At 31.2% G+C, this 19,258-nt stretch overlaps 1 protein-coding gene across 1 annotated transcript; it reads left to right on the top strand.

Annotated features, from left to right (window-relative positions):
* Window positions 1–2,613: 2,613 nt before the first annotated feature.
* LOC143042192 (uncharacterized) lies at window positions 2,614–18,803 on the top strand. The gene is made up of 12 exons (XM_076214461.1): window positions 2,614–2,771; window positions 3,608–3,814; window positions 4,961–5,125; window positions 5,357–5,422; window positions 6,450–6,650; window positions 8,488–8,652; window positions 9,208–9,273; window positions 9,696–9,905; window positions 10,157–10,321; window positions 10,738–10,827; window positions 11,950–12,046; window positions 17,301–18,803. The coding sequence occupies exons 1-12, from the start codon at window positions 2,714–2,716 to the stop codon at window positions 17,518–17,520; spliced, it is 1,710 nt and encodes a 569-aa protein (XP_076070576.1). The 5' UTR covers window positions 2,614–2,713; the 3' UTR covers window positions 17,521–18,803.
* Window positions 18,804–19,258: the final 455 nt, after the last annotated feature.

Consider the following 19,258-nt stretch of genomic DNA (forward strand, 5'->3'; position numbering starts at 1 on the left):
TAACTATAACTATAACGTATTTCAAAATTAACATAACACGATTACAATTCCAAAATTCGCAGATATTTTTCAAAATCTACATACTTTTTATACCTCATTATCGCTTTAGGTGTTTCTTTATAGTAATCTAAACGAACTTAAACGTTTTTATAAAATATGCAATAGTTATTGATTTTTAGTCAGTTAATTGCAAAGCACCATCCATTTAAGAGCACATACGTTATATACCCTTATATACCTATATGGAGTTATTTTCTTTCAGAACGACAGGTCATTCTTTTTCAGAATCAACCTGGACGATACCATGTTTCAATGATATATGCTCCAAGGCATAAAATAATGACCTGTGTGATAAACATGCAATCTATGATTTACTTCAAAACTTTATTCGTCTAATAGTTTTTTGTTGCCGATTTGGAAATTGATTTTTTTAAGTTCAATCGATGATAGGTGTAAAAGAAACCGTCATTGCAGTCCCGCATTTTAATTTTAGAAACAAATAACGTGGAGTTTTGTTAATTTATCGCTACGATAAAGAAACATTATCATATATGTCAGATGAATTTTTATGTAGACTTTCATAAAATAAGTCCAGATTTAACATTTTCGTGTGTAAGATTTTGAAAATCTTATTGGGTCAAACTGAATAGGTTGATTGATTTTTGGTTGCTTGCTTAACGTCCAGTGGCAAATATTTCATGCATGTTTAAACGATACACACTGAATATGAAATCATACTGTGACCTACATGTATTTATATTCGTTTTCGTGTTAGTTCTTAACTTTTTAAAATTTATGTATACCTTTTACTCTATCAAATGATCAACTAATAAGATAATCTTATATTCTATTGAATAACATTAACGTAACTCACGAAAGGGTCGGGTGTGGAGGGTATATAATTACATCCTGATTATCTTTTAATAAAATGTATTGCTATTCAAAAGACAATCTTTCTGAATTTTTCATTCGATTCAAGTAAAATTGTTAAAAAAATAACCACTTTTCCGCGATAGAAATAACATAACAAATAGAAGAAAAAAAAACATACCCCCTCCCCCTTTTCCATAAGCTAAGTGGTACAATAAATTACTTACAATGTGTCTTGTATTTGTCATACACCGTTATCGTATGGTAACAATACACTTGTGTCTTACTTCATGCATTTACAGTAATATTTTTTTATTGTGTATGGATAATAATTTTTAAAAGGTTTATATCTAAATTATTTAGTGAGTTTAATTTCACATTCTAAATGAGCCACAGGACGTATTAAAACCTGAACGCATTAGAAAGGAATATCCCACTTTAGTGTTGTCGGTAAAATAGGATACTAAATTTCACAAATCTTTATAAAATTAATATTTGTTTACGCTATATAAGTCAGATAATGCATATTTTAAGGTTTTTCTTGTCGTAGAACACACCTCGGGGTGTCAGGATTGTTCGAAGAAAGACCTCCCTCCGGTTGGTCTTTCATTTGACCAATCGTGACACCCCTCGGTGTGTTCTACGACAAGAAAAACCTTAAAATATGCATTATCTATAACACACATTATTATCAAATACAAGACTAAACGTAACATCACTGTTTCTATCATAAATCCTAAAATTCTAAATTGAATACTATCTCGAATACTTTTTTACTGTTTTATTTATCACACGTAAATAAGTGTGAATGTTTTTAATTGGATAATTGTACAGGCACTTATAACCATGGCTGATCAACTTAAAAGACCCTCGACGTCTGCTTTCTGTTAGTGTTGCTCTTGCTTAAGTTAGTCTGTTAAGTGTAATGTTTAGTAAGATATTTTGTTTGTGTTTGTCTGAATTCATTTACATGTAATAACAAGTTGTTCTAATGCATATATTTGGCCAACTTTTCTGTTTCACGTCTAGAAAAATACACCAAAAGGACTTTTTTACCTTTTTTTAAATAGTGATTTTCACTTGTAATTTCTAACTAATAAATAGTTATCAAAAGTACCAGGATTATATTATAATAAACATTTCCGTAAGACAGTTTGAAAAAAATATAAATAATTATTTTTCATTTGTCATCGTCTATTGTGTGCATATGGACAAAAAAGTATACTTTGTACAAAATTTAACTAAATATTTGAAGACTTTTTTGTTTTTGTAATTCTATTATAAAGATTAAACCACATAAAGGACAGCCTTTGAAATGCATCCAAGATTGTAGAAAATTTCCAGTGGTATTAATAGACATTGTGCTTTATACCACTAAAGCATGATAAGAGGAAACATTGTAACCACCCAATATAGATATTAAATGACCCTGAATTATTCATCACTTATACATTGATAATTCTAAACATGTTGAAAAATAATCATAAAATTACAGGTATATGCATCATTATGCATTACGACAAACAAGATCATTATAATAGAAAAACTGAGAAGAAAATTTGATATGGTTTATCGATTTTAAAGAACATATCGGAAAATTGTTATTGCTGGTGATCATGAAATCAATATACGTCCTTGCCAAAAGATGATGTTGATACGTTTTACCTTTTAAAAGATTTGGCTCATATTTCACATGCATAATCAATAGATTCTTTGTTTGGATTTTAAACCAATCACGTGACAAATATTAATCAGGAAGTATATGAGGACAATCAAACAAAATGTCAGACTTTAATGCAGTAGAAGTAACATAATGTGAAAGGAAAATAACTATACAGATACAATGGAGAAAATTTTAACACTATTTTTGATACTTTTCATTCGTGTTTTAACGATTAATTGTAAGTATCTATTGATAGTTTTTTTTTTACTTAATTTAAATAAAATATATAAATGGTGGTTTAAATATTACAAAATTCAGGTAAACTTCAATTTTAGTGTAAAGACATATCATTAAATTGTTCTATGTGATTCTATTTTGTATTAGATATAGGTAGATTTTGTTTAGATTTATTTCTAGGTCGAATCTTTTAATTTTATAATACATAGCTTAATAATACAAATTTAAGATAAACTATTTTTTTCCGTCAAGAAATATACAAGTATACATTGCCTAAGAATACATATATGTAACACTTATTGAAATTCATATTCATGGTTATAATTCGGAAGTTATAATGGTTTTTATTATAAATTTTTGATTGTTCTTAATGTTATAAAATTGTAATAAAAATTAAAAAAAAAGTCACCAAACATTTCATTTATTAATATGACAGAAACATTTAAACAATACGTGGAAATCTTTGTTAGAATTTATATATTATTTAGAAGATTCATTAACCCTAGAAATTAGATAATGATATTTTTTAATCGAATATGATGCGACTGTCGTACAAGTGAGGGTTTTAGCGCTTCAAAACCAGAATATGAGAGTTGTCTTTCCGTTTGATGTAATTTATCATTTGATTTTGTCATTTGATGAGACTTTCCGTTTTTGATATTTCTCGAGTTCATTTTTTTTTGTGATATTACTTTTTAATTAACTACTAATTTAGTGATAATCTGTTTAATCCTCAACCACATGTATTATTATTAATAATGAAAGTGAGTTGAAATGAAAAGAAAAAATGTTGATAACGTGATATATTAGGCGATTAATTTAATTATTTATTTCAAGGTGATCCATGCCTTACATATAAAGTTTTGGATACACCAAATGAAGACGCTAGGTCCGTAGCAAATGCAGCCTTACCGTCCGCAATATGCGACAATACATTAGAAGCTGGCTGGTATCGTGTCACTAGCTATGCGGGAGAAAGAATGCCAACAGAATGCGTTTATGGTGGAATGAGGTGTGGAACATCTATGTCAATATGGATGAATGGTAATTTATTCCTTCTTTATATGCTTGAGATATAAAGTAAATCTACAATTGTTGTTACAAGAGACGACAATATTTTTTGTATTAGATAACCCTCTTTTTAAGATTATACACAACGTGTAGTTTGAACTTAAGAATAAGATACAGGAAATTATTTCAACCATTATACATGTATGTCTCCTTTCTGTGGGTTAAAACATAGCCTGGTAACTTTGAATATGCATCAAACTAGGTAAATATAAAAAAAAAATATATGGTATAATTGCAAATGAGGCAACTCTCTAAAAGAGCCCAAATGACACAGACATTAACAAATTTAGTTCACCGTTCGGCCTTTAACGAGGAGCAAAGTCCATGTTGCATAGTCTGCTATACAGACTTGTGATTAAAGGTAGAATGTAAGCCATTTATCTATTCTAGTTCATTTTATGTCTCATGTCTTGTTATCGTACAAAAATGAGAACATTTATAGCTAACTTTTGTTATTTGTATGATATATGCATTCACACAGAACGTATGTCCTAACATAATCAGATGATAATTTGACATTGAGATATTTTAGTATAATATACACTTTTTTCATTAGTTTCGTTTTAGTATAAATAATGTTTCAGTTGATATATATATCGTAACAAGCCATGAAATACATGTCATTATATTACATAAACTCTCTTGTATGTAAAAGTAAAAATTTAAAAAGATATCAAATCAAAAAGGGATCATTATATTGATATATTAACGATTAAATATATTAAACAATCTGTCAGTCATTATGACATGGATTGAAAAATTGAGGGATATTATAGACAAACGCATATGCAATATAAATATCTGCCATTGTTGCAAAGTAAATCAGATATAAATTTGACAGAATGGTTAAAAAGTGTATGACTTGACTAAAATTATATATTTTGTCTGCTGAGTATTGAGTTGAATCCACTGATGGTCGATAATTTTTCTTATATATTATATATATGTGTGTGTGTGTGTCTGTTTGTCTGTTTGTCTGTCTTTATTCCTTTTTATCGTTTTATATCTTTTTTCATTTGTTTTTCTTCTAAAGTTTAGGTATTTCAGTTGTTTGTAAACATTGCACTACATTATATAGACGCCTATTTTTATATTTCATTCATTTTCATTTTTCACTAGGAGCGTACCCAGACGCAGGAGATGTGAAGACAGTTCAAGCATGCGCAGCACATTATGATGGAGATTGTTGTAAACACTCTTATGACATAGAGGTCAAGAACTGCACAGATTACCTTGTGTACAATTTGGTGCCAGTGTCATCATGCTATCAGGCGTATTGCTTTGGTACGTTATCACAATTAGTTTTAATTAAAGTATGATGTGAGAATGAAGAAAATATTCATTAAGTTATATGATATTCTTTTAATGTCATATATCTATGTTATAAAGATATCATTTAAAATTATCTATTCTCATCAATAGAATAGAAGCATTTGGAATATATATCTTAGTAAGATATCTCTTTGTTTGTTCTTTTTTTCGATTATGATTGTTTATAAAAAATTGTCTTTATAGGTTCCGAATTGGCATGCCCTGCAGGTGAAACATCAGACAACAACGGGTTTACCCCTGGATGTAGATGTAAGTTCTGAATCAATTGTTATACATGTTATGTCATTCATTTTGAACCATAGTCTAACTAGGGTCAATTTTGGCATCGCACTCCTTGTAAATTTAAGACGTACCCTTCCGATTCATCTTTAAATCGGTTTTGATAATACAGTTGATTGGTTCAATCACCATAAGAATGCACAGAATGACTATCAAACCATCCATTAGACATTACTTGGAGTTTACTTACGTATCATTCAAAATCATTTAGATCGATTGTTTTTACTGTACACTTAATTCTTATGTATAAAGATTTTAAACTACAAGATATGGGTTAAAATCTTTTCGATATAGTGCTGCACAATTAAGGAATAAGGCAGGACAAATCCTCTAAACCAATTTTTTAATTTAATACAGAACTGTTTTGGCAGCTTATGCCAATGTAATGCATGCCATTAGTGCTTTGTGATTTGAGCTTAGCTTGACTTTTTTCTTGTTTTTATACTAAAATCAGCAAGCTTAGATTTTATGTTTTATCTACATGAACAATATTATTTTATTTGCTTATGTCATATATATGCTTGATGTTATTTATATCCTGCTGTAATGTATGTATGCTTGTTTTGTGTGTGTCTTGTTTGCATGTGTTTTGCTTGTGTTTAATTTATCTTATTATCATGTCGAGTTTGAAGGCTCACTAGAACCTGTGTTACTTTGTTTACTATGTATCGACAATAAATAAAACCTCGATTTGATTTGATTTTGATTTGAAAGCTATGTTTAATTCTTTTTTATGTGGTATATATATTCTAATAATATTATTAAGCATGCTATTAAAAAACTAAAATAAACATTTCAAAATATAGTAATAAAGGAGAGCAAATGATTCAGCTGGACTTACTTTTATAAAAACAAAACTTTCGGAAAACATCAAGTAGTCTTAAGAAGAGGATCGTTTCTAATTTCACTCGTGTGTATTTGTAGTCAATAGAAACCTGAGTTTTGCTGCTAGTTTGAATCACCAAAAACATCCAATTCATTTAGAATTATTTTGTAGATGAGCCATGCCTTGAGGAAAACCATCTAACTTTAGATCATTGGGAGCGATCAGTTAGCAATACAGAAATAGGAAATTTGTGTGACAATGTTCTGACACCAGGATGGTACCGTCCTATAAGTGCCGTAGGAAATACAATGCCAACAGAATGTCCAGTAGGTGGTTACAAATGCGGAACCAGTTCTCCAATATGGTTGAATGGTAGGAACTTATTTCTTTTAAATTAATCAATAGGCTCTTTGGTCACATACCAACGCAATATATACACTGCGCCAAAAGTTAAGCAACACCTGATAATTTTCCAGAATCGTTTTTTACTGAATCCATAACTTATCGAATGAATGATACAATGAACTGAATTTGTGTTTTTATAAGAAAACATATATAATGTTAATTGAAAAGTGAAAGTTTGGACTGTTTTCATGATTGAACTTTTTACTGTTTCATTTTGGGCAAATGGTTTTAAAATGGCAAAATAAAATACAAGATAAAGTTTCAACTTTAACTGAAGTATTTAAAAAGTTTGCTCTGCACTATACACACTATTCCTTTCAAAACTCGAGAGTGACAATTTGTTAATAAATTAAAGAACAATTTAGGTCACTAGCGATTGTATCCTCCACGCGTCCGGAAACAATCAGCCACACGTCGTCTCGTGCTTTGAACTAAGTGTCGTAATGTTCTAACAGAAATTATTTGCCATTCATCAACCAAGGCTGCTTGTAATTCCTGTAAATTATTACTAGCTTGAACCCTGTTGTTGACTTTTTGAGCAATATCATCTCAAACATGCTAAATGGAAACCATATCCAGTGGTATGGGTGGCAAAGGAATCGTGTCAATTGCCTTCTGAAGTAAATAATCGGATACTATGCGTTCTTTATGTGGTCTAGCAATATAGTCCATGAATATCAGTCTAGTTACAAGATTGTTATTGTCAAAATGTGGCACAACGATATCTCGGATGATTTTATCGCGATATTTTTAACCCGTTATAGCCTCGCCTCATCCGGACCATAAAGGTCAATTTTTCAGTCGAACACAAATCGTACCCAAACTGTCAAACCCCTAACAACCAAACGCTGTATTTAAAAGGATGTTATGTTGTTGTATGTTGTATCCAGAGGACGACATACGCACATGTGCCCATCCATATGATTAAGAATGAATCTGCACTCGTCAGACCAATGGCCTTGACGTCATTGTCTTAAAGTCCAATTACGGTGATCACGTGACCACTGATGTCGAGCCTGACGATGCCTACGAGTCAGCAATGGTCTTTGACTGGTCTACAGGCACGGAAATAGGCACAATTTAGTCTGCGGTTAACAGTTACATTTCATTGCAATAAAGTTGGAAGGAAAAAACGTGTATGTAACTTTCGAAAACCCGTTTTTTAACGTACATAGGAATACAATTCAGACCTGAATTTTTACCGAACAATAAAACAATAGATTAAGAAAATATATGAAAACAAAGCAGTATCAAATTTAATTGTAAAACAAAAAGTAGAAGCAAAAATATTTAGGTGTTGCTTAACTTTTGGCGAGGTGTATATATTTTAATGGAAAAACATGTCAACAGCTAATTCTATTTTAAAATGGTCATTCATCAGCAAATGCAACACATAGTTCTCATCCTGAAAATGAAAACAAACATTAAAAGATCTTTAAAAAAGATAAAGCACTTTGTTATCCAATAAAACTATGTTATTATGGATATTTATAATGTTACTAAAAGAACGACTCATTTTTGTAGTTTGTTGTATGCTAATAATGTTTTTAAATGCCACAGCCGAAGTTTTCTTTTTTTTTGCTTTGACAATGAGTATGTTTGAAGCTAATTGACCATAAAATAATTTGTGATTTCATGTGTATCCTTGCAATATAACGACAAAAAAAGCAATAAATAATCGAGTGAATTTGAATTGATAAATTTGAAACACTAATAGAGATTTGGAACCGTTGCTGAAAATATAAGTATGCTTTACGTAGCCATCTTTTTCTTTACTACAAACGGTTGTACAATATATTTGCAGGATCCTACCCGTCTTCTGGCGAAATTACAAATGTTACGGCATGTGTTGGAAATTATAACGGAGGATGTTGTACTAGTTCTTATGACATCAAGGTTAAGAACTGTGACGAATTTTACATATACAACTTGCAACCTACAAGTGGATGCTACCAAGCATATTGCTTCGGTGAGAAAATTTAATTTTTGTTCTTTCAAACTGTTCGAAAAAGTATTTCATCAAAATACTGTTAAGCGATATTTTAACACAGACCATCAACAAAAGAATTTATGAAAAGCAACACTTTAAATCAATTTAAGAGGCGACTGTTGTTTAACAACGACGGTATCGGTAGTTCATTTAAACTATACCATATCCGTTATTACTACTATGAGGTGACAACGAGTGTATTGACAGAGAAAGCAGGGTCTGATATGCATTAACTCAAGGGGTAACTCGACATAATTAAAACATTTTCATGCATAATGGGAAAATTGGAAAACAAGGGGTATATCAGACACCGGTACTGATACACTGAGATCATTTGAACAGGAATTAATCGATACATTGCTAATGATAGACCAATGACATCTTTTCGTCGAAGAATGGACGAACAGTTTAATTCAAGAAATTCTTTAAACTACCAGCCACATCTAAAAAACACAATTCTCCTGACATGTATAATTATTTTACTCTGATACTTGTTTTGAATGACTTATATTATGCTATTAATGATTTTCCTAGGTACTGAGATAAAATGTCCAGTTGGAGAAACTTCTGATAACGAAGGATTTACACCAGGATGTGAATGTATGTATTACGTTTTCGTGTCCTCAAATCAATTCAGTTCGATTCTCTTTCATACATGCAATGAACAATGTATATACGTATATTTTTTGTACACTCTAAATATTCAAAAAAAAATTGTAACCAAGCTTATACATGTGTACTTCAGATGTGCCCCTTCTACAAACAAATATTAAAATATGCGCTCGAATAAAAAAGTGGAAGTCTAATAAACATTCGAAGTTAACTTTCATTGAATGGTGTTGCTCAATGCAGCTAAATTAATCAAAGTCTGCCTAAGAATCAGACTGAATATTTACAAAACAAAAGTGATTAAAAGTGTAAACCGAATTAATGCCTTGATAACCTGATAACAAGGAAAACATAGATTTATATCATATGCGGAATTAAAAAAGTTCAATAAAAAAGTTATGTAATTGTTTTAGTCGACCCATGTCATAGCAGTAACTACGGCATACTCGAAGGGGAAATGAAACGGTCATCGAACTATACACTACAGTCCGATGACGTGGCGATAGAGGACAGTCGGTTAACAACAGGATGGTACAAGATCGATAGTGTAACCGGAAATGACATAGTCAATGAAACCGTTGGTATGATGCAGTGTGGAACTTTATATCCGCTATGGATGGAAGGTGAATATTTTTTATTCAAAACTGGTGTATTGAGGACCGTTGTGTATGTTTGTATTCTATTAGTATTAACTGTTTGGTAGGTATATAAATAAGGTAATTATATGCTACGAATAGATACTTTATAATACATCTTTGTTATTACATTCATGTTAATTAATGAATATTCTAAAATCTGTGTAATAAACTGTTATTTGGTAACTAATCAGATTTAGCATATTTAAGCGATCAACATTAAAGATCTTATATTTTAGGAAGCTTACCTGATGTTTCTGACAAAACCGTTGACAGAAAAGTATGCCAATCAGGAGTATCTACCACATGTGACCAGAAGTATGATATTAAAGTTAGAAATTGTGGTAACTACAGGACCTATTACTTGACACAGTTAAATGTTGATAAATCAGCCTACTGCTTTGGTAAGTTTAGGTTCTGTATGTAAATAAATGTAATGTTCTGACTTGTTTATATTTGAATTTCTGATATTTATTATTAAATTCAAAGGGAAACAATCGTAACTTTAACTTACACAATGGTCAGGTTAATAGCACTAGTCATTTTATTTTAAACACACTAACGGGTACATACCTGTGCTAAAATATGTTGTGATAGGATTTCAAACAATCGATAATTTCTTATTCTTGTTTAAAACATTCAGCAAATCATAGCTATATTGCTTATATTAGTTTTGTTATGGATTTCTTTTGATTTTGTGAGAGGTTGAGAGGTTATACTTGCTAACTTATTGTGCGATCATATCTCTAAGATGAAAATAGTTTTGATCAAACATTGATATGAGTAATAACATTATTTTATCATTCGTTTTATATTTAAGGTACATTCCCTGTTCCTGACCCTACAACCACCACACCCACAATCACCACTACAAGGAGACCACCACCTGTAGACCACAATCCATCGAAAGGTATCGACAGTTTTTAATGATTACTTGATACATCTTAGTGTCATTTAAATGATTTGTTTTTCATTTTGAGCAATGACGTTGTCATATTTTTTTTAATTTTGAGCCACGACGTTTCCAGTTTATTTTCGATTTACGAGTTTGACTGTTCCTCTGGTATTTATCGCCCCTCTTCTAGTGTTATTACAAATAATAAACAATAATGTGTCCAAAGTACACGGATGCCCTATCCGCACTATTATTCTCTATGTTCAGTGGACCATGAAAATGGGATAAAATCTCTAATTTAGCATTAGAATCAGACAGATCATATCATAGGAAACATGTTTACTAAGTTTCAAGTTGACTGAACTTCAACTTCATCAAAAACTACCTCAACCGAAAACTTTAACCCGAGGCGGGACAGACGGACGAACGGAAAAACGAACGGACCCACAGATCAGAAAACATAAAGCCCATAAATGGAGCATTAAAAAAAAGTGAAATTCGCTCATTGAACATGTAGAAATCGAACATATACAATGTACAATAAATAATTTTATGAACCATGGTCAAACCCTGTTTTATTTATTCAAATTAGTTGATGTAAAAGTAATTTAATCATATAATTGTCAAATGTCGGCAACTCTTGTCATTATTCTGACAAAGACATACATTTACAGTGCAAAAGTCGAATATCGACGGCTCAAAGACGGCAGGCAAATTATCTGCCAACGGTCAACAGGGAAGTCCTTTAAAGCTTATATGTCTCCGATTGGCAATCTCTATACTGTCTTAAACCTGTGTGTGAGTAAAATATACCACGTTAATGCCAACAACTGCGTTTTTTGATAATCTATTCTTAAATACCATTTTTCTTTATATTTGTTGTGTTTTCATATACTTGATATAGCTAATGTTACGTCTTAACCATGTTAAAAGGCCAAATATATACTCTTGCAAAGGTTTAATCCGTTATCTCACGATACTTATCGTAGCTTTAAGCATTTAAAAAAAACTTAGGCATGCCTAACTTTTTCCTTTATGTACTGTACATATGGTCTTTACTTTTACTCAATTTGATTTGGACAGAATACTGCATCTTTGAAATGATATTTTTAAAAGGAATTTCACTTGCTTTTATAGATGATGAGGACGAGAAAGATGACAAGCCCTATATATGGGTCATTGTTGGTATGCTTGCAGTACTTTCCACAATATTGCTGGCTATACTTCTTGTAAAGTAAGTGTTAGCTAAGTATAGAAACAAGCCGTATCCTAAAGCTTAGTTGTAAAAAAAAACTAAAACTAAACTGACGTTATTAAACAAACAGATTAAGTATGTGCGCGGTATAAAACTTAAATTTTCATCGATCTTTTTGCAAAATGGTAGTTGTATTAAAACATTTGAGATACAGATGGGTGCACTCCTAACCTGTACAGCAAGTTAACTTGATAACCAGTCATTTGGACTGGTCAAAGTTAACCTGTGACCGAATATAGGACTGCTCTGACCAGTCCTAGGACCAAAATCTAGTTAACTTGAAAAGCGGACTTGGACCTAGGACTGTTTTTATGTCTGCCAAAAAGTTAACTTAGAAACAGGTCCGCTATTGATATAAGTTAACTTCGAACCAGTCCTGTCATAAGTTAACATAAGTTAACTTCGGAACCAGTCCTGTCATAAAGTTAACATAAGTTAACTTGGAAACCGGTCCTGCCACAAAGTTAACTTCTGCTTGAACAAATCCGATCAAAACCAGACCTGTTCCCAAGTTAACTTTTGACTGGTCTGGTCAACACTAAGTTAACTTGTAACCAGGACCGCTCTTCGTTGATTTAAAAAAAAAATATTTTTAATATCTTTGTTTCGTAGTATAAACATCGAAAATAAAGTAATTTGAAAATTAATACTTCCGTTTTATGAACAGGATTAAACACAAATAATTGAAAATAAGTATGCACAGAACGTAACACAAATTTATCTGTGATCTGACAATCTATCTATTATAAAAACGATCTCGGTTACAATGATAACAGGCACTGAATATATATATATATATATTCCGAGATCAAATTCAATCATATTATGTATATTTTTGAAAAGAAGTATATTTGATGTTAGGTGTATACGTCCTTGTTAGTTATACATCCTTGAACTATGCAGCCACAATCAGCAATAGTTTAATTCATTTAAATAATGACTACAAATTTTTGTTCGCCTAAATTAAGGGTGCCAGCATGTCTTCTTTTTACTCAAAATACTGATACGTAACAAAATTTCAGTAGTTTTGATGCCTCCAGTTGACTTGTACAACAAAATTATTTGACCGCATCCACCAAAACTGACCATATATGCACTTTAATTTGTAAATCTATATACCCGCATAGTAAATCAGCAATATTTTTTATGTCAGGATTCAATGTATAATACAATCATGACAATGGACAGCAAAATTGCAATATAATAACAAAAAATTTTGGTTCGCATAAATTTAGGATACCAGCATGTCCTCATTTTATTCAAAATATTGATACGTAACAAAATTTCAGTAGTTTTGATACCTCCAGCTGACTTGTACAACAAAATTATTTGACCGCATTACCAAAACTGACCATATGTGAACTTTAAATTGTAAATCTATATACCTGCATAGTAAATCAGCCTTATTTTTAATGTCAGGATTCAATGTATAATACAATCATGACAATGTACAGCAATATTGCAATATAATAACAACAAATTTCTGTTCGCCTAAATTAAGGGTGCCAGCATGTCCTCTTTTTACTTAAAATACTGATACGTAACAAAATTTCAGTAGTTTTGATGCCTCCAGTTGACTTGTACAACCAAATTATTTGACCGCATCCACCAAAACTGACCATATATGCACTTTAATTTGTAAATCTATATACCCGCATAGTAAATCAGCCATATTTTTTATGTCAGGATTCAATGTATAATACAATCATGACAATGGACAGCAATATTGCAATATAATAACAACAAATTTTTGTTCGCATAAATTTAGGATACCAGCATGTCCTCATTTTATTCAAAATATTGATACGTAACAAAATTTCAGTAGTTTTGATACCTCCAGTTGACTTGTACAACAAAATTATTTGACCGCATCCACCAAAACTGACCATATGTGCACTTTAATTTGTAAATCTATATACCCGCATAGTAAATCAGCCATATTTTTTATGTCAGGATTCAATGTATAATACACTTTAATTTGTAAATCTATATACCCGCATAGTAAATCAGCCATATTTTTTATGTCAGGATTCAATGTATAATACAATCATGACAATGGACAGCAATATTGCAATATAATAACAACAAATTTTTGTTCGCATAAATTTAGGATACCAGCATGTCCTCATTTTATTCAAAATATTGATACGTAACAAAATTTCAGTAGTTTTGATACCTCCAGTTGACTTGTACAACAAAATTATTTGACCGCATCCACCAAAACTGACCATATGTGCACTTTAATTTGTAAATCTATATACCCGCATAGTTAATCAGCCATATTTTTTATGTCAGGATTCAATGTATTATACAATCATGACAATGGACAGCAAAATTGCAATATAATAACAAAAAATTTTGGTTCGCATAAATTTAGGATACCAGCATGTCCTCATTTTATTCAAAATATTGATACGTAACAAAATTTCAGTAGTTTTGATACCTCCAGCTGACTTGTACAACAAAATTATTTGACCACATTACCAAAACTGACCATATGTGAACTTTAAATTGTAAATCTATATACCCGCATAGTTAATCAGCCATATTTTTTATGTCAGGATTCAATGTATAATACAATCATGACAATGGACAGCAATATTGCAATATAATAACAACAAATTTTTGTTCGCCTAAATTAAGGGTACCAGCATGTCCTCTTTTAACTTAAAATATTGATACGTAACAAAATTTCAGTAGTTTTGATACCTCCAGTTGACTTGTACAACAAAATTATTTGACCGCATCCACCAAAAGTTCAAAACTGACCATATGTGCACTTTAATTTGTAAATCTATATACCCGCATAGTAAATCAGCCACATTTTTGATGTCAGGATTCAATGTATAATACAATCATGACAATGGACAGCAATATTGCAAAATAATAACAACAAATTTTTGTTCGCATAAATTTAGGATACCAGCATGTCCTCATTTTATTCAAAATATTGATCATAACAAAATTTCAGTAGTTTTGATACCTCCAGTTGACTTGTACAACAAAATTATTTGACCGCATCCACCAAAACTGACCATTTGTGCACTTTAATTTGTAAATCTATATACCCGCATAGTTAATCAGCCATATTTTTTATGCCAGAATCAATGTATAATACAATCATGACAATGGACAGCAATATTGCAATATAATAACAACAAATTTTTGTTCACATAAATTTAGGATACCAGCATGTCCTCATTTTATTCAAAATATTGATACGTAACAAAATTTCAGTAGTTTTGATACCTCCAGCTGACTTGTACAACAAAATTATTTGACCGCATTACCAAAACTGACCATATGTGCACTTTAATTTGTAAATCTATATACACCATGATGAACCCGCATAGTATTAATCAGCCATATTTTTTATGTCAGGAATCATTGTATAATATAATCATGACAATGGACAGCAATATTGCAATTTAATAACAACAAATTTTTGTTCGCATAAATTTAGGATACCAGCGTGTCCTCCTTTTATTCAAAATATTGATACGTAACAAAATTTCAGTAGTTTTAATACCTCATGCTGACTTGGAAAACAAAACTATTTGACCAAAACTGATCATATGTGCACTTTTATTTGCAAATCTATATACCCGCATACCATTGTACTGAGGGCCTTAATGTCTTCTCCTGGCGCTCCTGTTCACATTTTAGTAGGACCGTAAATGTACACGTAATCAATAATATTGGAAAACCATTAATGCAAAAAATATTCTGAATAAATTGAGAATGTCAGAATTTCATCTCTTTATTTATAATAACAGTCACATCATATATAGGAGTTCATGATGGTGTACGTGTAAAACAAAACTATTATGCCACATCATCAAAGTACCAACACTGACATGTCTGAATTTATTTGTACTGTTTACAATGATTTAATAAAAAAAAGTATACGAGGTTCTCTTCTTGGAATCTATTATGTCGGTTGATTGATTTTGTTTATAGTTAAACGTCAAGTGGCAACTATTTCATTAAAGTGCGCATTGAGTATAATTTTAGGACGTCCCATATAAATATCGGCAATGACAAATCTCTCGATAAATCTGACGAATTTGACGAGATTGTTGATAGTTTTACCACATCGTATGCTTACGGACACTGTACAATTTCTGTTAGAATATTCTGCGGGAAATAGAATAGTAAATCCAATGCAAACAAGTTGAATATCAATGAAATATCCATGCAAGTATAAATTTATGCATAAAGTAAAATTTAGGAAGGGACAGGTAAACAACGGGGAACGAAGTAACGTAGACAATGTTGCCGATATCCCGTGATATAAGAATATTGTTCCGATGCGTTGGATAACCTTTCTATCCGCCTTCTAATAAAAAAAAACTCTGTGTGATCGTATAGCCATTTTTTATTTATATAAAAATACATGTATATCAAATAAAAGAGAGCATTTGTATAATATCTAGTAGAGTCTAGCGAGTAAATAATAAATGATATCTAAGGAAAAACAATGCGAATGTTGTTTACATATTTTAATGAAAGCTCAAGTCTGATATGAAAACTCTTATAACGATAATCTGTCATAAGCAGACCTGTCCTCAGGTCTGGTCAATAGCAGACGTGTCCACAGGTCTGGTCAAAAGCAGACCTGTCCTCAGGTCTGGTCAGGAGCAGACCTGTCCACAGGTCTGGTCTGAGGCAGACCTGTCCTTAGGACTGGTCAAAAGCAGACTTGTCCACAGGTCTGGTCTGGGGCAGACCTGTCCTCAGGACTGGTCAAAAGCAGACTTGTCCACAGGTCTGGTCTGGAGCAGACTTGTCGATAGGTCTGCAGCAGTCCTAAAAAAGCAGACCGTAGGTCTGGTCCACCAACAACGAAGTTAACTTGCTTGACTGCTTAAAAATTCTCAAGTTAACTTAGAAAGCAGTCAACAAGTTAACTCTAAGTTAACTTTTGTCAAGGTTAGGACCGCACCCATCTGTATTTTGATGTTCTGATGGCTTATTTGCTTATTTGTTTTCATTCATTACTATACATGTGATCGAAAAGTTTTATGCCATGAAACTGAGCTAATAACTCAGTGTATAGATGTAAAATCTTGACACTTGTTTTTGAATGTTTAAATGAGCAGTCACCCTGATTCCTTCCGATGTAATGTATATTTGAGTGTATTAAACATTTTTTTGTCACGGAAGACATTTTAACATAGAGGTAAATATGAAAAATATCCTGTTACTGTGATTAATATGGTTTTTTTTCCAGATTCTTCTTACAAAGAACCGTATCTAAGCGCGCGGTCAGCTTTGTCGATGTGAAGGGAAAGCTTCCAACTTATGACGAGGCGATACTACAAAACGAAAAAAATAATGGGTTGCAGATGGTTCAAACAGTAACTCCAAGCAACCCTGCGAATCAGTTTATAGGAAGCATGACATCAGTTCCACCAAATAGTACAAAGTTTGGACAAATGAAATTATATTAAATACTACAAGAGAAATTAATTGAAATGACTAGAGAGAACTGCTTCAAGGACACCAAATTAAATGTTATTCTCTGTAAAATGTTCTGAATTCAAAAGAAAATTCGTTTTGTGGATTGTATATTTCTGTTTCCCAACAGATCAATCGCATAACATGTCTGTTGTAATATAATCGCATAATCGTCGATTAGTGAATACTGTTTTTTTTTTAGATATTAGAAGTGTTTACAAATATGCATATTCATAAATTAAATATCCATGTCATTCAAAGGACTCGTTAAAGTAATTGATGTATTTCAATTTAATAACAAATATTTGTTTTGCATTTTGTTGTACATTACTTTAGTTTTATTCATCGAGAACTTCTACTGTGTTTCCTTTTTATAATAATACCTCTTTAAGATCCACAATGTATGATACCGTCCACACAGTTTTTGTTATGTTTGCGCGTTCCTATTGTATACTGTTAACATGATAGATGCATTTATGTGTTGTTTTAAAATATCTCAAATTGTCAAACCTGTCTTTGGTGATCTATAAGAGATAGGTATGATAACAAACAATGATGATGACTGGTTGAGTTGAGTTTATGTTTTACGAGTTGTTCATTCCTGACAAATATAGAAATGATGTAATCATTGTTTTTTAAGATTGATGATTTGCTGACTCAACATCAAGGTTAATTAAAATATGTAATCACATGTCATATCGTGTTGGTTTTGATACCTGGAAAGCTACCTATATAATGCCAATAAGATATTTGGCTTTTTATGAATAGTCAGTGTCATAAATAGGTTATCATAAAATGCATAAATACAAATGGAAGTTTGCATGAATAAATAATTCTATTGCCACTACACTAAATGTGTATTGGCACACAATTATTACGAATAATTCAAGATGAAGTTTTATATAACTGAATCAAAATTTTGCTCTTGATTTACACCGTTTGAATTTTGGATAAATATATTATGAATTAGTTTAAAGAATATAATAGAAAGAAGCTTCTGTTTTTTCTGCAAATCAGTGGAAGCGCGACATTTATTTTTGGTAGTTATGTAATGTTCCTGAATTTTCATCTGAATTAAAAAACAAAAAAGTATATCTACATTTAACTGTACCAAAGTTGATACGCCTTAAAGGATATAATCCGTTTTAATATTTACTGAGCTATTCTTTTCATTGTATGGTCATTATTAAAACGATGTACAGGTACAATACTGTATAAGATTAGACAGGTCTGAAATCATGACAATGTTGTTTTAATAAAACATTTGGTTAAATTGTGTTTGTTTTATTTATTTATAAGAACTAAACTTTAAGCAAATTGAAGTACAACATCAATTAGACATCATAAACACACATAACGGATTATGCTTCTTAAGAAAGACCTTGATTTGATACCATACTTTGTTTTGTTTACTTTTGTTATTACTATTATTAGTATACAGATCTTACCACTAGCAATTATGGCATTCCTGTGTTTGTTATATTTAAGAACAAACCACTTCAATCGGCACACAATACAAATGATCTGGAGACGAAATACAATAACAAAAGTTGAGTATGAATATGTGCAGAAATACAACTGATATTACATAGTGTGAATCTGGAAAGTAGGAGGATCTGTTCCACTGTCTTGTTGCAATTAACATGATTAACACAATACGTTGTCAAATGTCGGCATTAAACGTGTTAAACATTATTTTGAAACTCAGCTTCCTTTTTAATCTGGAAGAGA

Source organism: Mytilus galloprovincialis, chromosome 8 (assembly GCF_965363235.1).
Source record: "Mytilus galloprovincialis chromosome 8, xbMytGall1.hap1.1, whole genome shotgun sequence".
NCBI lineage: Eukaryota > Metazoa > Mollusca > Bivalvia > Mytilida > Mytilidae > Mytilus > Mytilus galloprovincialis.